This window comes from Mugil cephalus, chromosome 20 (assembly GCF_022458985.1).
Source record: "Mugil cephalus isolate CIBA_MC_2020 chromosome 20, CIBA_Mcephalus_1.1, whole genome shotgun sequence".
NCBI lineage: Eukaryota > Metazoa > Chordata > Actinopteri > Mugiliformes > Mugilidae > Mugil > Mugil cephalus.
The window spans coordinates 1335031-1360655 of record NC_061789.1 but is presented as its reverse complement, the minus strand read 5'-3'; the positions used below and the strand labels follow the sequence as shown (position 1 = coordinate 1360655).

Here is a 25625-nt window from a genome sequence, read left to right as displayed (position 1 = left end):
TGTGATCAACATCACTCAGTACGTTTACAAGCACACGAAAAAAACTAATTATTGCCTCAATCAGACTCTAACAGGAGAACGTAAGTGCATGTAAACACGTTACTCCGACTAAAATCAGAGTTCTCTTTATCCGGATTGGAATTAGTTTTTCTCTGCCATGTAAACGCTGACAACGCGTGTGAACATGCTCCACAAAACATCCAAGAAAGTCGGCCACAGAAGAAAAAGAAGAAGGTAAACAGAGCTGGTAGAAGAACCACCGGAGGGATAGCGCCATGTATCTGCACCAAAAACAGTGCACAGCGCACGTCTTTTCAGACGTCCCTTAGTGTGGAGGAGGAGGAAGAGATGTCCCTGTCAGTTTTTCGATTATCTCCACTGCATGTAAACTAGGACAAGGACCACATTCACATTCAAGCAAAGTTTGATTGAAGCTGCATGTAAATCACTGACTGTAAAGGTCCAATATGAGCTTTTTATGATTGAGAAAAAAAATGTTGCACGCAGACTACAGTTATTACGGTAGCCGGTCACACTGCTATTAACATTACAGACACAGCAGTTTACATATGTTTAAATATGAATAAATATGTCAAAATACATGAAACTGTAACTGTCCCTGTTTCTTGATTTTATCTTGCTAATATTTAATTCTTTTTTTTTTTAATCTCTGAGCTGTAAATGTCTCAGATTTCCACATCTTCAGTCAGCGCTAACAAGAGGCCATGCAAACCTGTTTCTCTACTAGTGTGGGATTATTCTACAATATTTACTCATCCTTAGTCATTCTACTGCATTAATTCCTCTCAGCCAGTAGAAAATGTTGTGAACACGTGATTATGCATGAATCCATTCCAGTCATATAAACCACTCGTGCATGTCGGTGGATTTGTCTTTACATCCTCATAGAACCCAAGTGGCACGAATCGTTTCGTGTCTTTGCCTGCGCTGTTTATGTCTCTGGTGCCTCAGCATCTACTTCCACTGATCCGGGTCTGGATCGCGGGGTCAGCAGCCTCAGCGTGGACGTCCCAGCGGTCCACTCCCGAGCCACTTCCACCAGGCAAAACCACAAATATAATCCCTTCAGCAGAATAACCATTGGACATGAATCTGAGCGTGACGGGAGCAGTTTCACAGCTAAATCAGGTGATGTGTGAGCCGCCTTTTCACCTTTTAGCATCGGGTTTCCCTCGGCTCTGCGGGATAAAAGGACTCCAGAATAAAATTATTTTCCACTTGAGTTCATTTTGTTTCCTTAGAGAGTCCCAGCTGAGCTGTGTGTCTGGCAGGAAGTCTGCCTGATCCACAGCGGCACGCACAGCAACACATCTGAGGGCGAAGGCGACAGGTCTCTGAGACAAATACGACCCCGAAAAAAGAAGCTGTGTTTTATCTGCAGGATGTCGCAGGATGTTTCTGCAGAATCTGTCGCTTTCTTTCTGGGGAAATAAACGCAGCTCTTTAAGAGGTGAAAAGTAGAAACGGAGGTGAGTTGTTCTGAGAAGGTCGCTGCATCTTCGTGGGTTTATCTGAAAACAAACTCTGAAGTGTAATATTTTTATTCTTCGTATCTTTGAGAATCCTCAGTGATAAAGGATTTCCATAAGAGCCTCACACACACACACACACACACACACACACACATTCGTCTTCCTTTGCCTTCCGAGGTTCAAGAGCAAGTTCAATATTGGTTTAGAGATTATAAATTGGAGAGGAGGAATGAGCACATTGTGAAGCGGCCCGTACTATCAGTCAGAGAGACATAAGCACCGTCATTAAATGAAAACTGGCAAATTCCTGCTCTGTCTTCAGCCAGACGTCTCATTAAAGTCCTCTTATCTCAGAGAAGGGTTTTGGATTCAGCCGAACAACAGCAGCTCACGCGATAATGACTTCAGTGACACTGCAGCTCCTCTCTGGGTTTTATAGAGTCTGTCTGTAAAGGTGTCTGAATGTTCAGCTTCTCTGTGAAGCCTGTGCAAACAGACATGATTCAATAAAAGGCAGGTTTTAGAGGCCGGAAACCTTGAGATCAAAGTCTCTATGTGGTGTCTGTTGCAGCAACTTCACGTCTTTCATTAACGCAATTAAATGCCTGTAATAAACTCTTTGACACATAATGAGTTTTCCAGTTCGTCTTAATTCTGTTTGAGAACGTTTGAACTGCTCCTAATATGACTGAATTAAAAAAGGCATCTGAATGTCATCACTGCATTAAGCTCCGCCCCCCAGACGATCTGATTGGCCCAGAATCAGAGCTCCAGGACCTGGAGGCCGGCCCCCAGTAAATAAACCCTATTATATCTAATTATTTAAGCATAATTACAGCTACATGTTAAAATGTGATTAATGTCAGATTAAAGCCAAATAAAAGCACTTTTTAAATATCAGTTTTAATGCGTATGCAGGAGATATTTTAGTGCTTTCGTCAGATTTTCAGTGTTGGGTTTGAGTCAGTGTTGAGCTACAGGTGATGTTACCGCCCTCCACTACTATGACCACACTTCAAACTCTGCTTATTTCCACAGCTTATTATAAACTGCTTTTATTTAAGGTGATATGCAGGAAGTGGTCAACTCGTTCTTCCACCTGTTCACAGCCGATTGTTCCTTCCATAAAACAAAAACTGCTTAAACTGAAGGAAATAATGCAATAAATCTGAAATCTTTTCCCCCGTGTTTTATTAAACAACACTTATGTACAAATCCGTCCATCACATTTAAAATAGTACATCTCGACATGGTGCAAATGGCTTTGGGTGCATCTAGTACAAATATCCAAACTCCACTATGATCACACTACACCGAGTAAACATCGTGAGGTTCAAGCATTTTTTTTATTTATGTTTTTCTGTTTTTTAAATCAGAGCTTTCTCTTTGCTTTCGCCGTTTCTTCTTCTAAAATAACCGATTCATCGATCGTGTTACGCGTTTCGTTTAAAAGCCGTGGCCCTGACGCAGCCAATAAAACCTCGAAGCTGAGGCTTCACACTCACCGGACTCAAAGTACAATCATGCAGTTCCCTGAGAGAGTTATTAACACCTTACCCACTTTGGCAGCCGCTCCTCGGTCAGAGGAAAGAGAGTCACTTTTCACCTGCGTCTGTCCAGGAATTTAAAAAGAGCCTCCGCTGGTCATAGGCAGTCCCTGCACAGCGCCACCTGGCCGTCGCGATAGTCCCTGCAGGGGCAGAGGCGCTGGTGTTTGGTGCTGGAGCCGGCGCAGCTGAACAGCAGCGGGTCCTGCTGCAGGCTGCATTCAGCGTGATCCACGGAGAAGGCAGGAAAGAGGTGGTTCGCCTCAGACTCCACTCCCTCACACTCCAGGTCCAGCCTGAGGACAGGGACAGGACAGGGACAGAACAGGGACACAGGAGGACGTTAATGCTGCAGCCGGGACTTTAAAACCTCCAGAAGAGAAAATGTGAGCAAATGAGCCACGGAGCAGTTTGGAGGAAACGTTTTCAGGATGAATTTTTAAGATAATCTCAACAACGCTGCAATGAATCATTCATGTTTCACACTGGAATGAACTCGTCGACAGTTTAATCTGATATTATAAATGTTGATGTGATTATATGATGTGTTTTAAAAGGATTTGAGTAGATCTGGTTTTGGTTTAAAGTGCAACTTTAAAATGAGCCAGAAATCTCCACTTCAGCAGCTCTGACACAAACCAAACCTTCCAGATTTATTCCTAACTACATCCTGCAGGTATTTACAGAGGAGATGTTTCACATTTTACACCTAAAAAAACAAGGCAAAAGTTTATTGTTTTGGACTGTTGACAGTATTTTGTGATTTATGGAGCGATAAAAAGAGAAAATTCCCTCTGTAACTACATGAGACAAGAAGTTTGAACCTCACTTTAGCCATTATTCAGATTTCTGTCCTGGAAACTCATGCAAATTAGAGCATTTTTTAAGTAGATAACTCCTCATTTGCATATTTGAATATAAACTCACAGAAAACTAACCTTAAAAGTCATGCATATGTAATAAAAAAACAACAGTTTTGCAGATTAATGTTCATTCTCCGTGTGAACCACATGTACATGTACAGACAGACAGAACTGAACCTGTTCTCACATCTATTATCAGTCATGAGCAAAGTAAATTATCCTAATTAAGAGCTTTTTTAAAAGGCTGGAAAACAACCAGGAGAAGAGTCGCATATGAAGCAGGAGACTGTTTATCAGGACTGTTCATAGATTATACGTAAATTAACGGCACTTTTTTTAATTTCTGTTTGAAAGAAGAGTCAGAAGCATCTGATCAGATGTGAACCCGTCGCTTCAAGTGTTAGTATGAACAGATTAATTAGATTTCAAATTTCCATGTGTGGCCTGATATAAGTCCATGAAGGAGCCACGTGTGCTGCACATTGACCTCATTTAACGGATGAAGTGAATGAACAGAGGAGGATCTTACGCGCTAAAGGCCTCTTTGATGTTGATGAAGCGGTAGAACGCCGGCTCACAGACCAGCCCCTCGGCCTGACACGCCCTCACACAGGACTGACCCTGCAGCGACGCCGTCAGCCTCAGGGCGGAGAGGGGCGGCCAGGACGAGACGGCGCTGCTGGCGTTGGAGGCCCAGGTCAGGAGCCTGGAGCCGGGCACGAGGATGAAGGGACTCAGCCAGGTCTGAGACGAGTTCAGCGGAGGAAACGGAGCTTCGGGGGAACAGAAGTCCTGCAGGAGCCAAACGGAAACGAATGGATGAGGCAGATTTACAGCAAGAACCGAAGAGTCCTCGTCAGCCTTCCAGGAAATCTACGGGTAAGTCTCAATAAGAAATGAGGCTCTACACCAATACAGTTTATATTAGGAAATAAAAACGAAGCTGAAAGACATTAGAGCTTCTTGAATCAGGGGACTAGGTCGACTCTGGGGCTGTTTGAGGTAGGAAGGAAGTTTCTACGGGAGAAACAGGCAGATTATGATCCAGAGTTTGGTCCTGCTGGACGGGGCTTTAAACAAGGGGCACAGGAGACGTCTCAGTGTTATAAGACAGTTTCAGACACATTTGTATTGGAAAAGCAGGACTTTCATATTCTTTTATGAGGAACTAACTAAGTACTTTCCCTCATGGATCATTAAAGTCTAAGTCGACACCTGCAAATCAGAGACTAATACAACAAAAAAAATTATATTTCATGATGCAAACGAAAACAAGGACAATACATGAAAGGATACAAAGCCCTTAAAAATCCACTCCAGGACACACATCAAATAAAACCTGGAGGAGGAGATGAGACCTGGATGGATGTGAGACACAAGCCGCCGCCGCTGCAAACTCAGCATCACTGAGAGAAAATGTCTGGAAGAATATGATGAGATTTTCTTTATGACGCTGCAGTGCAGACACGATGCAGCGCACAGAACCGAGACAATGTGGAACCATCTCCGTGTCCAGTTATATTAGAGAGTGGTGAACAAAGTATTGTGGGTGGAGCTGGATTACTCCTTCCTTACTTTATATTTATATATAAAATACCTGAAACAGTCCAGGGACGAATTCTTAATGAAGATACTTTTAAAAAGTAGCAGAAAAGCTGAAACCCAAACATTGAACCGGTGACGTGGGAATAAAAATAAAAATAAATCTATGTTTGTTTTAAGACTAGAATCTGAGAAATGTACTGAATGTGGAGAAATGTATGGACACAACACCATGATGCATGTACTGTTTTTCTTTAATTTCTCCTGTTGCGACACCAATGACGAGCTCACGTTCTTTATTTCTGATATTCAAAACTAAATAAAATAAAAAGCTTAAAAAAAGAGTGAGGTTCTGCAGAGTAGTGGCCCCTCCCTCCTTCCCTCCCTCCTCCTGATCCAGCCGGGACTATTCATAAAATCCAGGTAATAACATTTCTCTGACACGTCCCTCTGGCCTCAGACCTCTTTATTAAACAGGCTCAGAGTGTCTGCAGGCAATAACCAGGCTTCAAACCAGGCTTCAAACGTCCCTGATCTCACACGTGCAGCTCCAGAGGACGACGAGTTATTACGAGAAGAGAGCGGAGCGCGTGTAATTAAAGTATATCTAAAAAGTTTCAGTTTTTTCTGCGCGAGGCTTCGTCGAATCGTTCATTCAGTTATGAGAAAGGAGACAGAAGAGGTGGAAGAACTTAACGTCATCCATCATCTGCATTTTTCAGACCAAACTGAACGAGATCTGTGCAGATCCAGTGACTTAGACCTTCGCCCTCAGCGACATTAAGCTGCTGATTCCACTATTATATCGAGGTTTCTAACCAGAAGCGTTTATCCTGAGGGAGTAAACGGTTAAAACACGTCTGTAGCTTGATGTATCTGTTGGAGAAACACTTTAAAAATGTGGGCTGGGATTTCCACAGTTAGCAGACTTTAAATCAAACTCTTTATCTGTTTTAAATATTCCTTCATTGTTTTTTATGTTTTTATTTCTGAAGTTAAGTGCACATAACTTACTTCTTGTAGAGAGAACCATCTGGTAGTCGAACTCTTTTTCTTTTTTTTTTAAAAGACGTGTTTCTTTATCTTTTTGTTCTCTGTTGTTTGAAGCTACAGGGAGTTTTACTACCCCACGTTCAATCCTTCCTGGGTCTAGAATCTGCCCTCGGGCAAAACCAGCTGCACTTTTCTGCCTCAGTGTTTGTTATTCAACCCTTCACGTATTTGCCTCCCATGGAGGGCAACGCACGGATCAAACCTTCAACCCTGCGAATTAGAGAACAACCCGCTGCAGCACCTGAGCCCCGGCCTCTGCAGAAGGCTTCACTGAAGAGGTTGAGAAAAGTGTCAGGAAGGGAAACGGGGTCTGATTGGGATTCTGCTCTCGAACGCACCGCGGTCGCAGCCCCAGAGTTTTCTGACGGGCGAGGAAGGAGACGGTGTCAGAGGTCACAGCAGCCGTCACACAGATGTGACTGCATCACAGCAACATCTGTAAACACGTCCTGCTTTTAAAAGGTGCTCGGTCTGAGGCGGAGGCGCAGCAGGACACGTAATGAGCGCTGATTAATTCCTGCTTTAATGAGCACAGAGGTCGGAAAACAAGAACCTCACACACGAGGAGAAATTTCCTCTTTCATCACTCGACTCGAGGAGAAAAATGAGTAACTGTGATTAAGCTGTCGATTAAGTTTGCAGCTGGTGCCTGCAGCAAAGTGGGAATAAACACACAAACAACACAATGAGGCTTCCTTAAAAAAATAAAAAAATTATAAAATGACTGATATTTTTCTTTATGTTCATTGGAGCCTTGAGCAAAACTTCCAGTTAGCAGCTAATTAAAGTCAGAGAAATAAATTGAACAAATAAAAACAAGTAAAAACAACATGTTAACAAGTCTGGACTCAATAAACTGGCTTCACTTTATTTTCAAACCTTTTCTTTCTGGTCCTAAAAGCATTGCATTCATTTTTAAAGCTCCAATGAACCAGAACAATACACCCACCAACATCCCCTCAATCATTTCCTTAGGCCTCTGCAAGAACTCACTATTTAACTTCCTTAAAAACTCTTCAAACTGCTTCTGATGGTAATGACTTCTTTTGTTATTGTATAATATTATAATGATACGTATTCACTGTGTGTGGGTGCTGTGGGTTTTTGGGATCAATGTGAAGGTGGTTGGTGGTTGAGAGCCTTACGCAGGATGTATCCTGATTGGTTGTTGCGTTGTATCATGTTTCTATGTTGGAACCTGTTGAAAACGAGACGGTTAATCTGAATGATGATGCATAAACTTACTCAGAAATTTAGCCTCAGCTGTAGTTTAAAGTTTATCTGGTTTAATTAAGTCAGGCTTGTAGTTCCTCTACATGTCCACTAGAGGCTCCATTAGAGAGTCAATCCCCAGAGTCGTATATTACAGAGAGTCTGTCCAACCAGGGAACGCAGCGTCTGATCTGTCCCTCTATGCTGATTGGTTCTGAGCTGGTCACGTGTTTCATGGGCGCCATGTTGGATCCATCTAACCAATATTCACCCATAGAGAAGTGGCAATAACAGAGAATAAAGTTGGATTAAAAGGTAAAATATGCCACAGGATCAGGAAAACACGGAGGAAACTCCACCGTTTCCCCAGTGAACAAAAACAGAGAAAGTTATGGAGCAGAAGATTAAAAGGAAGAACTGGATGTCAGCTGGTTTCTCTCTATTATGTGATGAGGTAAATGTCAATGTCTCTCTTTGACGTTTGTTAAGATTTTATATAGAAAAATAAAGTCACACCATCATTAATGTGAACCTTGATCTCAAAAACACCACTTTACTAATGAATGAAGTCTGAAGTTAGCCTAGCCTTATGCTAGCCGTACACTAGCCTTAAAAACATGTTATTTGGCCGGATTAAGGGGCGTGGCTTCTCTGATTGACTCAGGCTCCACCTCTTTAAACATTTTTCAGTGAGATGGAGTCAGATGAAGATGCAGAGCTTCAAAAACATGTCGTCACAGACGGTTTCTTTATGTACAGTGAATGGAGTTCATGCAGAGTGAAGGATTATGGGAGCTGAGCGTGTTTACAGCGGCTGAATGTGTGCGTTCTTGTGCAGACGTGTCACTTTGCCAACAAAGCTCCTGAAGCACCATATAAATACAGAAGCATTTAGGTGTGTGCGTGCAGACTCTCTCTGAACTGAACTGATGATGCTGTGACCTATGGACCAATGATTACTGTTTGTTTACTGAACTGTAGCAGCTTCAGCACTGAGGGGTAAATGGTTCCAGGCAGCGAGACATTAACGCAAGATACTGAGCAACCGCGTCCGTCTGGACTGGAAGCAGAAAAACCACAGCGGCGTTTTACTGCAGCAGAAACAAAACGGGTACATCTCACAGCCTCTTTAGGCGGAAACACAATCCATCGACCTCCCTGACACGTCTTTATCTCCGCGTTAGTGTTCGACCGTTTCCTCAAACAGGAGTCACATTAAAAGGAGATGTTTGCCTGATATCAGTGACTTTGGACACGACCGTAAACATCTGGGAGCTGAAAGAAAATAAAATAAAACACTGTCTCTTTCATGGGAAATAAATCTGTCATGAAACTCCATCCCAGCATTGATTATTGAGGATCACGTTCTCAGTCTGTATTAATCAGTGGAGTTCATTATTCAGAGAAGTCAGAATGAATACATGATTAAAATAGTAATAATAATACTTCAGAGATGATAAATGCTGATGGTGTGTAACCTTTAAAACATAGGTCTTTAACAGGGGGAGTAATGCAGCGAGGGCACAATGTTTTATATATTCTTTTAATTCCCTCCACAAACTGCCTTTAAATACACATTAATCTCACATGTTTTAATAAAGGGATAAGGGATAAGCTTGATATTAAATGCAAAATGATAATAATAATGTATATAAATAGCACTGAGTTTAATTAATATAGAGAACATAAAGTGGGGAGGGGGTAACTACTTAATCAGCCTGAAAAACGCTGAAGAGTCCTGCGTTAAAACATGGACTCAAACAATAAAGAAGTAAAATAATAATCATCCTTCGTGTTTGAAGTTTCTCTGTCATCCAGGTCATAACTATCATCCAAAAAAAAAGATGAGTCAAATACACTCCAGTGAGTTACCAAGAAAAATAGGTGATGAAATCATTAAATATTAAATAAAATATATATTTTACAAGTTTAGCCTGTGAACACATGCACAACAAATAGAGACATAAGTAAATATATATTATAAAGGCGTAGGAAGGATTATTAAGGTGAATAATGTGGAGGATTTTTTACTTTTTTACAAAAATAAAGTTAAGTTCTTGGATTTTTCCATCATTTTTTACATTTTTCTTGAGCGGCTGTTTGGTCTGATATTGAACCTGATGCTGTGACACCGGACTGTAAACAGGTTCAGCTCCATCACTAAGACCCGTGACCCACCTGGTTCTGGATGTAGGCGTGAAGTCTCTCCAGCATCCCCTCACAGGTGTACTCATAGGGCAGGAACGGCTTCACCTGCAAACACGGGCAGAGAGAGAGAGGGAGTAAATAAAACCAAGCCGGTGTAATTACAGCGACCGGGCATCTGAAAGTCAATCAGCGCTGACATGTTCATTAGCGTAATTGTGAGAAGGCCTGTGTGGAGCCAAACGCCTCCCATTAAAATCAATGAGCTAATACATCACAGGTGGCAGCTTTAAAAATTGATCTCATTATTTTTAGTGATGACTGCGTCGATGTATATGTGAAAGAGTGACGGGCGGACCGCGGGGCGTCCACCCCCCGACCCCCCACCATCCACCCCGACCCCCCCGGTGATGCTCTACATCAATCACTGTCTGATTTGTGACAGGAGACGATAAATTAAATAAAACTCCCTGATCAATTCACTCCCCTCTTTGTTCTGGTCTTACACGAAAACAAGGTCCCGTGACTTTAGACGCGAGGCGGCTTCATATTAATTACCACACTTTTAAAGCCACTGAGGTTTGATGAGACCAGTGATCATGAAATATCGGAGGACAGGATGCTCCCGCTGGAAGCCGAAGTGAAACGTCCCTGTTTACCGTCGGCCGACTCCAGCGCTCAGGCTTTTAAATTGATAAATGGTTCTTTTTAGTGTTCTCTTCCTTTTAGCGCTTTTCGCTTATTGCTTTATTCCATCTGAGTTTAATGAAATGTATCTGGCACTTCATCAGCTATTCTGCAATGCAATTTGCCTGTTGGGCATCTTTATATAATAGAATGGAGTCGGAGAGGAGGAGGAGGAGGAGGAGGTGGAGAATGGAAAGAAATGATATGAGAGGGCGATTTGAATTCAGCAGCAGACAGCGTTCTTTAAATGACTGTACGGTTTACAAAAACATGGGGGCGACGTTCATTATTCCACGCCATCATTGATTATACGAGGCATGACACACTGGTAGCCAAGAGAAAAGGATTCGGCGTCTGCCAGCGAATCGCCACTGGTGATTTTATTTCATTTATTTTTTGTGTAGCATCAGAAACACGAACAAACACCATTAGAGTTTGTCCAAAAATGTGCAGAGCTGGCTGAGATTTTATCCAAGGATGTGGACGACTTATACAAACATCGTCTCCACACACTGATGCTGTTTGAGCTGTTGAAACTAAATCATTTGAGTCAATTATCCAAATAAAGACGCAGCTACATATTAGAGCAGTAATTCATGACACTTTCCTTCAAACTGGATGCAAATATCCTCAAATTAAAGCTGCACTTTAAGCTCATAATCATTATAAAACGTATGCATGTTAAATATAAACCACTTTTTTTGTTAGCTTAGCTTAGCACACAGGCTATTTAGCTTCGCCCCATCCAATAGAAATAACAAGTTTGGACGTAGATACCGTTACACATTTAAATATTTCTCAACAAACAGCTAAAATCACTTATTAAAGAAACATAATTCATGAACAATTTTAATTTAAATACCCAAAATTAAAGCTGCACTGCTATGCTATGCTATGCTATGCTATGCTATGCAGACTTGCTAGCTTTGCTCCATGCAATAGCATCAATCTATATATTCAACTGTATACGTATGAAACTCCAGGTTTAACATTCATTGCTAAAAACCTAATGGGGCTGATTGTATTTCTGTATTTTATTTGCTAAAAGAAAAAAACTAGCTTAGCTTAGCATAAAGACTGGGAAATAAACAGGAAGTAGCTAGCTTCACGCCACCCAAAACCAAAAAAATAAAAGGTTAAAAGGCTGTTAATGAAATTCGGATGTAAATACCGTCAAATTCAAGCTTTAAGTCTGTATTTATTATATAACTATATTTGAATATGTCTTAGTTAAGAGTCAGAGTGTCAGATATAAATTAAGCTAGCTGTAACGTTTGTATAGTTTTATTTGCTAAAAGACAAATACGAACGAGCATTTAGTTAGCTTAGCTTAGCATAAATTCTGGGAAATAAACAGAAAATCACAAGATAAAGAGACACTCAAATCAAAACTACACTTTACACATGTGCACTTCAGTACATAACTACATATAAATATTTCTTAGCAAACAGCTAAATTCTTGCATTAAACAGCTGTTGTCATGAACCACTGCGACATAAAAACCCTGAAATTAAAGCTGCACATTAAACCTGTGTCCATCACACACGTGTCCTTTAAATATGTTGTAGAAAACATGAGCCTGCAGGCAGTTAGCTTAGCATAAAGAATTAACCCCAGGTTAATGCTATGCAGCTAGCGTCTGCTACGTTCAAATCCTGGTGCGAGCTCGCTAAGTAGTGTCCGCACAAAAACCCAAATATGTAACCATGGGGACCAGTTGCCAGGCAACAAGCTGAGACTGCAGGAACTTCTCCCAGCCAAGAAATAAGGCCGGCACATGACCCCCCCCCATCTCCCCATCCCTACACCACCACCCCCACCCCCCCTCGTGACAAAGCTCAAACCAACGAGATGTGACGTCTTCATGGGTGAGCTTCTTCTTCTTCTTCTTCTTCTTCTTCTTCTTCTTCTTCTTCTTCTTCTTCTTCTTCTAAACTAAGGAGCTCCACTGCACAAACATGCAATCAAAGTTCTACATCTGAGTGAGACATTTTGTTAAATATAAATCTCTTGTGTGCACTTTCCTTTAAACCGTGAGCTGCTGCAACAGTGTGGGACACATAAAGGATCATCTCATCTTATCTCATTAAACATATATGCACGCTGGTAAAGATTATGGAAAACAAAGCTCGTTTCTGCTCTTCTGCTATGGTTTGAAGCAGAAACTCCACCGGGTGTTATTAGCTTTGTGGTTCCTTCTTGTAGGACTGACACTTAATTTCATTCTGCACCCATCAGCGGGAAACGAGGGCTCTATTTAACACACCTGGCAGGCGGAGGCGCCGGCAGATTGATTAAGTGGACGTGGCCCGGACAGCGCTGACCGCCTGCAGGGCCTGAACTCTGGACGGCTGCCACGCACACCCAGGTGTGGGCACAGTTTACCCACCGAGCCGCTCGATATCTCCGGCAATTAGGAGCTCGGGGAGCGGAGAGGGAGCCAGCTAAGCATTTCACTGTGACGCGGCGAGCCGTGATTAAGAGCTAAAGGCTTCAAAAGTGGGTCAGGCCCGACTGTGAAGTGTGCCAGAGCAAATTACGGCCTCACCTATGCTATTATGCAGCAGTGTGTGTAGATGTGTGTGTGTGTGGCGTGACAGACTATAACACCAGCAGACGGTTATTAGGCTGAGTGAGTGGTGCCAGGTGTTGGAGAATGAACGTACATCGATCCTCATGATTTCACGGATGGTCGCATCGAACTCTTCAGAGTTATTGAAGTCGATGGTGAGGACGTGCGGCCGGCCGATGTACTGCTCCGCGTAGGGATGCTGGGAGGATACCTGGGGGAGGAGTGGATGCAGGGAATAAGGAGGAATGAACTGCAAAAACTGAAATCAAACTAAGATGAAATATGTTTTTTTTTTGTGTATCAAGATAATTCTTCCTCGTGCATGCAATGCATTGCACATTTTTAAGAATTTTTAAGCATTTGACAGTCTTACGTGTTATTAAAAATGAGAACAACTGTAAATCTATGGTTCTGCTATTGACTAAACTGTTCATATTTTCCTTGTAGCAACACAAATCTACTTGTTTTTTAGTAAAACTGATTTTTTTTGGGAAGTCTGTAGCATGTACGATGTGAAGACGTGAGCATCCACCTTCCTGGACGTGGGCTTCCCCCTGAAGAAGTCGTGGTTGAGAGAGCTGTGTGGAGGGTCGAACTTGGGCTGCAGAAAGATGCAGCCATTGGCTATGGCCTCCAAGGGGGCGGGGCCTTCGTACGGGAAACCGAATCCGATGAACAGCTGGAATCAGAATTAGTTCGTGTCAACGAAAGCGTAAAAATGTCCACGCGGCAACTTCATTACAGCGTTACCTGTATTTATGGATTTTAACAGAATTTTTGCAAAAATTCAAGACTTTAGTTTTTACAGAGGAATGAATGTCTCGTATCAGGCTCAACCACTGCTGCTCGACGCTTTCCACACAAACTGGCCTTTTTTTTACTTCACTGCAGGTAAATTCAGAACTGGTTGGAGAAATGTCGTACAAATTCAATTATTGCACCGATGGAGTGAAACTGACTCTGTTTAAAGCATTTTGTTCTTTATGCTAATTGAGCCTTCAGTGATTCCAAGTGGCTCAATGAAGCTCTAAGATTAGCGTTAAAAAGGCCGAGATGGACCAGCTAGGTTTTTGTTTTTTTTCAAATTAAATTTTAATGCATTTAATTTTTTCAGCAACAAAGAAACAACAAAAGTAATAATTAAATTAAGGGAACGTTTAATTAGGACTAGGAAACCCAGAGTTGTGCAGCCAGGAAGTCGGTGGTTTGTGGACATAAGACCAGACCTGGACCTAGAGGCCCCCAGACTGAGCTGGATCCATTTACACCGTCATTAGAAATAAGTGCTGTTTGTTTGATTGCGACTGCATCGTTTTTACTCAAGCGTAAAGAATCTGGCTTCTCTTGTTTTGTTATTTTACCTTCTGGAGAAAAATAAATCTGAACTCATATAATTTTATGTATTTATTAAATTTATCCAAAGTCTTGTGCGTGCAAACGTCAGAGCCCCCCCGGCTCAGACCCACCTTGGCCTTCCTGAGGAGCTGCTGCAGCTCCTGCTGAGGCAGCAGACCGTGGTTCTTGACGAAGGCGGGCACCTCTGGGGGGCGCTGCGTCTCGTAGTACACCGTCCCGTGGATCTCCATGTAGCGGTGCAGGATCGCCAGGAAGTTTTCTTTGCCCTGTGACACGTACAGGAGGCAAAAAAATGATTCAAGCACTTAAAGAGGAGCCAACTAAATCACACAGAGTCTTGGCTTTGTGTCTGGTTTATGTTGCCACGGTTACACGCCTCCTCCCTGCTTTAAAACTGCAAACTCATCCGAATACTTCAGCTCAAAGTTCTAATGAACTAATTGGCGTCACATTAAACTGCGTCAGCCGCTGAACATCTGAGGACGACAGCTCCGGCTTTTATTCGCCTTCATTGATTTCATTTGCATTTGTGTTTACTTCATAAACTCTAAATCACTTGTGCTGCAGGACCACCAGCGAGCACCACTCATTCATCACAGTTACAGATTTTTGGAAAGAGCGGAAGAAGAAAAGCAAAAAGGAGGGCGGGTAGTTTTATCTCAACCTGAGCAAAAGATGATGGAGCTCAGTCGGTAGAAAACAGCGTATTTACTGTATTTACTGGAACAAGGAAGACTAATATCTGTCCGTTATCAGCTGGGATTGCACACAAAGAGTTTGCATAACTGTTTTAGAAGCTTTAATAAGGAGAAAGCTACTGAGAGACGGAGAAAATCTGGTTTTATTGGTAGTGTGTTATCAGTAACCGAGGTACAGACTGTTATCTGCTAATATTCCAACTAAAGAATCTGATCAGATGATGAAAAATGTTGTATTTATTTTTAAAGTTGTTGTTCTGTTCACATTTAGTTCTATTTTTTATGTATAAGATAATAAATCATTTGTTCTAGAGGCTGTATTTGTTCACACTGCTGTTTACCTGCTCAGGTTCAACATCACTGAGGAACTGATGGACAGAAAACACATCAGTGATTTATTTTAACCCTCGTTCCTTAAAATAACCCATTAAAATAAGTATTTTTTGAACGTCTCAGACAGATGCTGTGATCAGTTACCAGCTGCATAAATGCTGACGCCGCCAATTTCCTTTAAACCTTTTACCGACGAGAATTAGTTTATCTGAAAAAATGTTTTTTCCGATGAGAACGTAATGAATTATTCACACAAAGCCGCCCTTTGTCTCCGAGGCTTAAATCATTTCTAAATGTCAGCGGAGTGTTACTCCTCGTTTTTCATCCCGGACTATTCTTAATGTCAGAGCGACGCGGAATCACACTTTGTTTCACTTACGGGGATAAAATCAGAAACTGCACACTGTGAAATGTTTGTACATTAATCTCTCGGTGACAAGTGGAAGCTGCAGGCGAGTGGAGGGCGTGACGACGACGTCGGAGAAAGAAAGAAGGGAAGCGTCACAGAAACTCATCTGTCTCATTTAAGTTTAAATTCATTTCCTAGAACGTTCCCTCGCGATGCATCGCATGTTTCATTTCACACTGGTTCAGATGCTGGATGACAACATGGAAGTGAAATGCAGTTTCTTGCAGTGGGATTTACATTAATGCTCGAGGCACAAAACAACACGTCTTTGTAGAAGCTCTGCGTCTGCTCTCAGTTTGAGCTGAAACGTTTGGAGAATCAGGAATATGAAAAGCAGGTGGTTTTACCTGGAGCTGTGCAGCCACATCAATGATGCATGATCAGATCAGAGGACGAACAAAGAGAGAGGACAGAGAAACCAGGAGGTTAATGAAGAGAAAAAGAGGAGAACATGATATGAAGTATTAGTCATTCACAGCAGACAAGCCCCAGATTTCTCCTGTAAATCTCAGAGATGCTGCTCTCGCTGAGGTGGTCGTCTCTCGTCTCTCAGATTCTCCTCTTCCACCACGGCTCCAGTTGTTCTGTGAAACGCCGAGTGCTGCAGCAGCGCAGGAACAAAGACGTTTTCCAGGGAAGCAAACCTTGAGGGAAGCTGCAGCGGCTTCAAAAGTTACAGTGAGAGCGAGAAACCTCGGCGGCGGCAGCAGCTCGGAGGCAAAATTTACTGGAGACGTCTCGCTTTGGGCCGGATTCACGGAGGAGGAGCTGGTGTGAGGGAAACATCTCAAATCTAGTGGGTGTTTCACAGCTCACTATTTTTATGTGAATCCAAAGCCGTGCACACGACAACTTTCTGACACGAATCAGAAAACGAACGAATGAATGAATGAATCACCTTCCACATGCTGGCTTCTTTCCCGTACACCACGGCCATGTTGTTAACCTTGTTCCTCTGGATGTTCAGCTTCTCCGTCTCGTTCAGCTCCTCCGCCACGAAACCCATGAACGAGTTGTCTGGAGTGTGAGCTGCACACACACACACACAAAAAACAGTTTTCAGTTTCAAACAGACATAAAAGGAAGAAGTCGTGTGTTTCTTTCTCATGACGATGTGGTGAAAACTTTAAAGTGGTGCATGTAGCAGGTCGAGGATTCACAGGTTCAATAACTGCTGCAGGAAATTAAAGAAAACTGTGACTGGCACAAAGCGAATGTACAGTACACAGCAGCAGGGTTTCGTCAAGTGAGGAGGAGAAAGAAACTGTCAGTTTTCAGGCCCGAGATGAAAGCTGACATCTCTCAGAGTCAGTCCTCTTTGTGATTACAGTGTTTCAGGAACAGTGGGGCCGCCCATTGTCACTGAATTCATTGGCCACTAGAAATAACATCTCAAGTTTCTTCTGACACCAATTTTATTTCTTTTTTTGGGGGGGTGGGGGGTGCACACTAGGAGGCTTTAGACACATCTGCTCTGACTGAGCTCCCTGTCTGGATCCCTGATGTCTCCATAAACTCACACAGTCTGCACACAGCACATGTTCACCATAAAAAAAAGAAAGAAAAACACATGAAAACGCTTCACATTGTTCAGTTTATAACCGTCTGTGAAAAAACTGAAGCGTTTAATCGTCTCAACAAGCAGATGCAAAAAAAGGAATCACATACGGAACATGGTCATGAACTGCTGTCCGTGGAGGTTCCAGTAGCCCCAGTTGGTCCTGTATCCGTGCAGGGTGGCGTACTCCTCGTGGTTGTAGGCCGGCTCCGTGCCAAAGGTGTCGATCACTCGGATGTGGCACCTGGAACCCAACGAGACATGAGTTAGAATCAGAACGCACCTAAAAGTCTTCACAAAATAATCCAGAAAACAGGACGATAACGGATAATAATAATAATCTGAGCTTCTGGTCATTTATCAATCTGTGAACTTCATTTGTTCTTAGAACGTTTAGGAGACGCAGGAACATCCACGCGGGTCAAGCTGCCGTCTACGCTCTGAAATATTGATAATTTTCAGGATGAAATTTACTCATTTTAATGAGTGAATAATGATTATGATCCAGCTCATTTATCTAGAGACATGTACTAAGATGAGATAATCCTCTCGCCCTCAGGCATCTGCTTCATTTACTGCCCTCCTGTGACATCAGAGGACAAAATGTCCCATTGACTTCCATTATAAGTCACTATTTTAATCTCTCAGCCACGACACAATAAAATCCTTCATTCTGTGACATCAGGGTTTAATTTATGAGAAAATGGTCAAATGTCTCATTATAGTTTCCAACATCAAGGACTTTAACTAATCAAACCAGCATTTAGACGGTTAAAATCCTCAAAATGACAGAATTTTTTGTAAATTTGTAAGTTTTGTAAAGTGCTGACGTGGTTTTAGAGATTTATGCAGAAAAAACTATTAATCAGTTCAGTTTTAAAAGCATTTTTTTAACGAAGGTTAAGGTTAAGATTCTATTGATCTATTAAAATACATTTTTGAATTTCAAATTTTGTGCAGAGATTGACTTTGCTACAAAACAAATCTGCCGTTTGCACCAAAACAGAGAAAATGAAGAGGAAAATTTTGTTCAAAAAAAATGTCCCTGATGTTGACGCCTGATGCATCTGAATATAAATGTTTTCTATTCTCTGAACATATTTTGGCATCTGTTTTATTCTGCATAGCGCAGAGTGACTCCACCGCTCACGACTGAAAACAATAAGCAGATATTTCATTCACTAGACGTCATTCAGATTTATTTATTTATCTCTTGTGTCGGACTAACGTCGTTAATCAAATTAAAATCGATACATAATTTGTTGCCTGGGTCTAATTTAGTGAGCACAGTTATTGGAACGGTCCTGGCATCCACAGCTGGACTCATATCAAATGCAGTTCTTGGACGTGCTCATCAGATTTTGCTGACAGTGCACATTTATTTTCATCTCTTTGCTTTGAGTAAGAACAAATGTAGGAGACGAACGAGAAAACACTGAAGCTCCGAGTCTTACGAGGATCAGCTGAGAGCGAACAGAGACGCAGGATGGAAGCAGAGAAAAGATAAATGACTGTAAAACGCTTTGTTGTGATATTAACTCGTCACCGCGTGCGTCTTTATGAAGCCGCTATAATGAACTCCAAATGAAAGTCATTATTTCCCGACTTCTTTCACTCGTTTCATGTCTCAGATAAATACAGCTGCTAAAGGTTTTGTTTTTCTGTCTTCGTTGGGCAGAATGCAGCTGGAGAAACGAGGACAGAGGACAGAGGACGGAGGACGGAGGACGGAGTTCAGAGCGGGTCAGAGCGGCCGCGTTAACGCTGATCATTTTAAAGCGGATCGTCTGCGCGTACGAGCAGTTTGTCTCCATTGATTAGTGTTTAGAGGTCAAACCGGAGAGGAAGGAGTTCACTGAGGCGCAGACGAGAGAATTATTTAATCAGGAAGGAAACGACTGTTAATCAGGGGAGGACGAAGCACAAAGCGAAGCCGCACTCTCAGAGGCTGGTAAACAAACACAGATTACAGTTATTTCATGAGACAGAGAAGAAGAAGGAAAAAAGGAAGGACTGACTTGTGCTTCCTCAGCGAAAGACCCATGTGCTGCTTCATCTGCTGCAGGCCGTGGTAGTCGGTGTAGATGAGGTCAAAGGGCAGCGGGCCGGTCAGAGGGCAGCTTCCTCTTCCAGGGGGGACGCCCAGAAACCTGCACACGGGTGAGACGGACGTTCATCCACAACACACGAGCTCAGACACGGGATCAGAGGCAGCACAGACACTAAGAGCGGCCAGAAACCACGTTCTCTGTGAACACGGATCTTATTTCCAGGTTATTTGCGGAGCCGTAAACTCATCGCTGTTGTTTTGTGTCGGGTCAAAGGGGCTGAAAGAAAGAGGCTCATTTACAGCCGAACACCTGCTCGGTTTCATTTCAACCAACTCCTTCGACTTCCAGCTCGTTTACGGCTGAGATCCGGTTTAATCTGGACAGAAGGAGAATGAAAAGCTCCTCAGACACAAGACATTACTGCCGGGTTAAACTCAATAATTTAATTACATTTTTAATAGTTTCAACTTAATATAATTCACAATCATGGTTCATAAGTGGGTTTAATGTCTTTTTATTCTTTGACATTTATTATGAAAGTTAACAACAGTTTTACACGCTTTGGGAAATTCTAATTCAGTTTTAGTTTATTTATATGTTTTAATTTTCTTTTGGTTCTGAATGTGATTTTACGTGTTTGTTTCATTAGATGGACGTTATCAGTGGCCTTTATTTTAGTTTGAGTAAATTAAACATCATCTATTATTATTATTAACCAGTATAACTCAGTGTATGTGTTATGTTTATCTCGTGAAACGATTACTTTTAGTTACTGGTTGAACAACTGAGGATTCTGGGTTAAATGGGTCAAAATAAGGCAGCATGTGTTCTGTCCCATTGTTGGGTTATTTTTTAAACTCAGCAGGTTTTAGACTGAACCATCAGATGGTTTGAAATGTTTTGTTGTTGCCTATGAGCCAGTCAGAGGCGTTGGAAGCAGCTCTGGGCCTGAACAGAGATCAGACGATAACATTTCTTGCAGCGGTTCTTGGAGAGCGAACTCAAACTCTACGAGAGAGCGGAGGATTCCAGGCAGCTGGTCCGGGAGTGAGGCGGCGAGGAAGCGTCAGACGGTGGAAACATGGAGGCGATCGGCCACGTCGTGAAGCATGTCAGCGCTCGCAGCGAGACGCCGGAGCCGCTGGAGCGGCGCTGCCGAGAATCCAGCGCCGCTCTCACAGCGGGGAGCCGCCCAATTTGTCTTCTTCACAACTCGCTCAGACTCACGAGTGAAAACACACGTATCATCTGCACCAAGCGTCAACCTGCTGCAGAAGGAACGGCTGCTTTCATGAAGGATTCGTGTAGAATCTGACGTATAAACATGAGCTTATACAGTCTGCTCGTCCAACGGCTACGACACATACAGTTATTTCACAGATTATTTAAAACCGGCCTCAGAACGTTGTTCCATTTACTACACGTGTAAGAGAAACACTGTACGTTTCTGTGAATTCTCTGTGTGTTTAGATTTCTGATCGGTTTTTAATGTCAGAGAGCAGTGAAGTCATTAAAAACCGAAAGCAGAGCAGACGTGAGATGCACCAAAGAGCTTCAGGTCTGTTGTGGAGCGAGCAGAGAGGTGGCTGCCTGTCGAGATAATGCGCCATGAAACAGTTGGAGGCAGTTTGTAGAAATAAACTCTCTAAATAAATCTCCACCAGCTCTGACATCTAATCTGCTTCCTGTCACTTTCTGACGACAAACTTGTTAACGACAGAGAGAAATTTAATCCTCGTGCTTCTCACTTTGAACCCGACATCAAAACGTGACGAAAAGACAAAATGAGAAGAGACGTGACTTTTAGCTTTCAAGCCGTTTATATTCACATTTTAGACAAAAAGACATTATCACGTCTGTGACCCACTGACATAACTACGAGGACAGACGTCCTGGCCTCTGTCTCCAGCCTCCGTTTCAGAGGGAGAGATTCTCTGTTTGGTTTAACTTTGTCCATCATGCATCTGCAGGAGCACAGGCCAGTTTCATGCATAAAGTGCAAACTGAGGCCAAATGAGATTTTATTTTCACGAACCCCTGAAACATCTTCAGAAAGTTCCAGTTTTCTCTGTTTGCTTCATAAACCAGAACCTGGATGACTGAGCAAACACCTCCAGCAGCGCTCAGGAAATCTGCACATTTTCCACCATTAGCATTAGCTTTAGCTTGTTAGGCATCATTGTTTTCGTGTGCGTGTTTAAGCATCTTTGTGTAAATGCATGAGAACATTTTAAAATTTTGATGATGGTCATGTGACAAACTAATGTCTGAGTACGTTTCTACACCGAGGTTGTTGTTGAGCGTTTATTCCTCGCGTCGCTTCGTCACACTCGAAAACTTACAAGATGTAACACGGCTGAGCGGCTGCAGACTTGTCAAATGAAAGACAGAAATTTAAACAGTCAGGGCACCACCGAAGAAGAAGAGCGAGCGGCCTGGTTCATAAAGTTCTTGGACCGTGACCTGAAACTTTCTACAGTCGCTCATGTGTGATCCTCTCTCCTTCTTTATCTGCTGCCCTCCAAACGCACAAATACCTGCACAACGAGAGCCGGTCCGTCTTCCCCTGGACGCTGAACACGGGGAGAAGACGGCAGCCGGTTCCTCTACAGTAGACGGGATAATGAGGACGAGTGTGTCAGGCAGCAGCACTTTGAGCTGCACTCGCTCTCATCAGTCACAGGTACACAACCCGGCAATTCACCGCTCACACAAACAACAGCGCTATTCACTTCAGGGGTATTTGTGTTCTCCTTAAGTGCGCGCAGCCAGGTGGATAAAATACCGTTTACATAGCAGGAGCCAAACCACAGCGAGGCCCTGATTTAAGCTCCATCCAGCTTGAATAGATTAGAAACTCAAGGACACGATAAAGAACTAAAGTTATAGCATCAGGGAAAAGACAGATCTGAAATATCTCCACATTTATCAGACACAGAGTCCAGAGCCACGTTACAGCCGACATCAGCATCACAATGATACTACGACAAATGTAGATATTTAGCATAAAAACTAATTAACGAGTTATTGCATGTACGGTCATTTATTATTTTCTAATATTATCGTATTTTCTAACGTTTAAATGTATTTATATTTGTATGTATTTATATTTATTTATTTCATTTTTAGAGCCGTGATCCCAGAGAAACACAGAGATGCAAAACAACAGAACTGAACTTGTGTTAAAGCTGCAGGAAGATGCGTTAGTTTTGCAGGTATTTGATTATTTGTGTTTCCTGTTTTTAAGTCTCTTCCCTGGTGGTTTTGTCTTTGCTCCTCTCTCTTTATTCTCACCCCATCTGCTTCAGTCTTTTGTCAGTTCATCTATTTCCCTTCGCTGTTAATTAACAGATAACCCACATTTAACTTTTGCACCTCAGTAAAGTTCTGTGCATCTCCTACTTCTACGTGTATTTACCTTTTTTCTTGTGTTGGATTATATCTTTTGCTGAATTTGCTTGAACACTGGAGCACCTGCAGTCATCATCTTGGCTTTTTAAAATAAAATCTTTCAAAAACTGGACATCGTGAAAAGTTTTGGAGACTACGAGCGACAACATCAACAACTCATGCTGCATTTCCATTCTCCCTAGAAACGCACAAAACCTTAATATTGTAATAATAAGCTCCTGCATTTCTAAAAACTTCTCAAATATCTAAAGCTAAACCACTTTTACTCTTTCATGAGGTGGTTTTTGGAATGGAAACACTTTTTTTTGGCATTTCCCATCACGTCATGTGACCAGATCATCTGAAGTGACGAGAATTTAAGAGAATTATGGGATGTAGCGTAAAGACGAGATGCTCTAAACACCTTTCAGTGGAAATATGCACTACATTATTTCAGAACTATCACTTTTATTTTGCAAAAAACTAATAAAATGCAGCTTTTGTCGCTAAGTCGCTGCGTTTTATCACTCTAGGATAAAATCATGATCTCTGGAACTGTTGATTAGAAACAACAGAACAGAAGATTGATTGATTTGTGATCCTAGAGCTGCACCTCGCATCACCTACTGTTGCATGTGTTTGATGGATTCTCTTTGTCTCCTTTCAGGTCATGTGTGAAAATCATCTGATAATTTCAATCATTTTTATGCAGAGAAGAAGAACTTTAGCTCGACTCTACTTGCCTTAAAGGAACCTGCGAACATCTAGATATGTGACCAACTAGATAACGTGAGGAACGAGGCTTTTTTATCTGAGCACCGTGGAGTTGAATTAGTTTACGACTAAATGTCTCTGATTGGTTGGAGGACTTTCTGATTGATGCAGCTTTCTCAGCTGAAACATCCAGACATGCAGCCATGCATGAAACCCAGACAGAGAGCTGCCAGACCTTATTCTGAATGACCCGAGTCTGGCTGCAGACCTGCTGAAATCCACCGTGTAATGGCGTATAATCAAATTTCATATTAAGGCCGTCCATCTCATACCTGGGATAATTCACTCCGGACCAAAAAGCGGCAGATTCACGCTTCACACTTAACTCCAGACGCGTTTGAAAGCTTCTCTTTATATTTGCCGTCACTTGTCAGAGCTGCGTCCACTTAAGAGTTTCTCTGCAGGAGTTTAAGTGTGAACCGATGCTCTCAGAGCTGAATGCTGATGTGAGAGCAGATGTATTACAGTGACTGCTCGCCGATCCACTGAAGCCGCCGCCGCTCAGAGCTTTAATTGGATATATGCAAATCCAGACAAACTCTAAAGAAGTGTAAAGGGATTAAAGTGCATTAAGGAGCCAAAGAGTGTGGAGACGGGAACCGGGGCTCTGTCGCTCTTTATCTCCCTCGCACACACGCAGGAGATTAAAGGATAAGGCTGGCATTATTTTATCAGTTTTATCATTAGCAACAAATCCCAGGAAAAGACCAAAACCGCAAATAGAGTCATGCCTCTAATGATGAGCCGTCTATGGAGCTGCAGGAGGACACAACTATCACAGACAAAAACAAAAAAAAGAGCTGCTATTTTGCTTTTGTTGTGATTTTCATCAGCAGTGTAAACGCTCAGTCCCGTCTGCTTCACACTGAGCTCCTCTGCAACACGTCTTTGTTTGAGAATAAATGACTCGGTAATGAAAGGAACGTGTCACCAAATGCAGCTCGGTGCTCTGGAGATACAGACCGTCCCTCTGATCGTAAAGTGGGATGAATTCATATTTTATTCAATGAAAAAAAAAAAAAAAACTTAAGACACGTGCAAACGCAGAACGAGGGCGAGCCCTGAAGAAACGGAGCTGTGCCTTTTAATGACCTGAGCAGACTTCACAGAGGAGGAGGGAGGCGTGAGAGAGAGGGACGGCGCTAAAGAAAGACTGCGAGGAGGAAGAACAAAGGTACAAGACTTGCATAAATTTGACTGCACTTGACAACCACTGGGCTGCAGCCGCTCTGTTCCTCACAGCTGGCCACTGGCACCGTATGGAAACTAGACATTTTTTGGGGCAAAGGGAGAGAAATAAATGAGCAGGAGAGACTTCTTAGTCACATTACTGCTTCGAGGAAGGAAAACGTCCTGCAGGGACGGGAATGAGAGGCTGAGGCAGATTATCAGCAGCATATGTGGGTCTGAGGCTGGAGGAAAGAGTTTTACCGAGGGAGGGGGGACGATACGAGCAGAGAGGAGACGTGACACTATGTGGAAAGAGGTCCAACATTTCTACTGGATGAAGGTCAGGACTTCGACTTGTTCCTAAACATTCATCTGGTTCTTCTGGAGAACCACTGGTGTTCTTGGGCTCCTTGTCTTCCTCCATGACCCAGTTTCTCTTCACATTCAGCTCATGGACTCATGTCCTGACATTTTCTTTCAGAGTTCACTGGTAGAATTCACAGTTCATTGGTCCATCAATGATGAGCAGATGCAGCAGAACAGGCCCAACCAGGACATTAGCGCCCCCATGTTTCATGGAGGGATGAGGTTCTGATGCTGGAATGCAGTGTTGGTTCATCTCCAACATGACATGCCAAACTTTAAACCAAACTATTCTACTCTGGTCTCATCTGTCCACTAAACATTGTCCCACATGTTCTTTGTGGACAGAGAGCAGTGTCTTTGGTTGTTCAGTGGATTCATCAACATGAACATCAGCCAATGTGAGAG

The 25625-nt window shown here is 42.6% G+C and overlaps 1 protein-coding gene across 4 annotated transcripts in view; it reads right to left on the bottom strand.

Annotated features, from left to right (window-relative positions):
• Positions 1-2672: 2672 nt before the first annotated feature.
• The window catches only part of LOC124997295 (alpha-1,6-mannosylglycoprotein 6-beta-N-acetylglucosaminyltransferase B), a 57902-nt gene continuing 34949 nt past the window's right edge, over positions 2673-25625 (bottom strand). For 2 of the 4 annotated variants that reach the window (XM_047570887.1, XM_047570889.1), the window contains exons 9-18: positions 19488-19619; positions 17580-17713; positions 16810-16940; positions 16259-16264; positions 14582-14737; positions 13648-13794; positions 13210-13326; positions 9889-9963; positions 4433-4695; positions 2673-3336 (exon numbers count right to left, since the gene is read on the bottom strand). In XM_047570887.1, coding sequence (XP_047426843.1) covers positions 3138-3336; positions 4433-4695; positions 9889-9963; positions 13210-13326; positions 13648-13794; positions 14582-14737; positions 16259-16264; positions 16810-16940; positions 17580-17713; positions 19488-19619 — 1360 coding nt within the window. In that variant the 3' untranslated portion in view covers positions 2673-3137. The remainder of the gene's footprint in view (positions 3337-4432; positions 4696-9888; positions 9964-13209; positions 13327-13647; positions 13795-14581; positions 14738-16258; positions 16265-16809; positions 16941-17579; positions 17714-19487; positions 19620-25625) is intronic. The other 2 variants (XM_047570888.1, XM_047570890.1) reach the window with 1 other exon arrangement.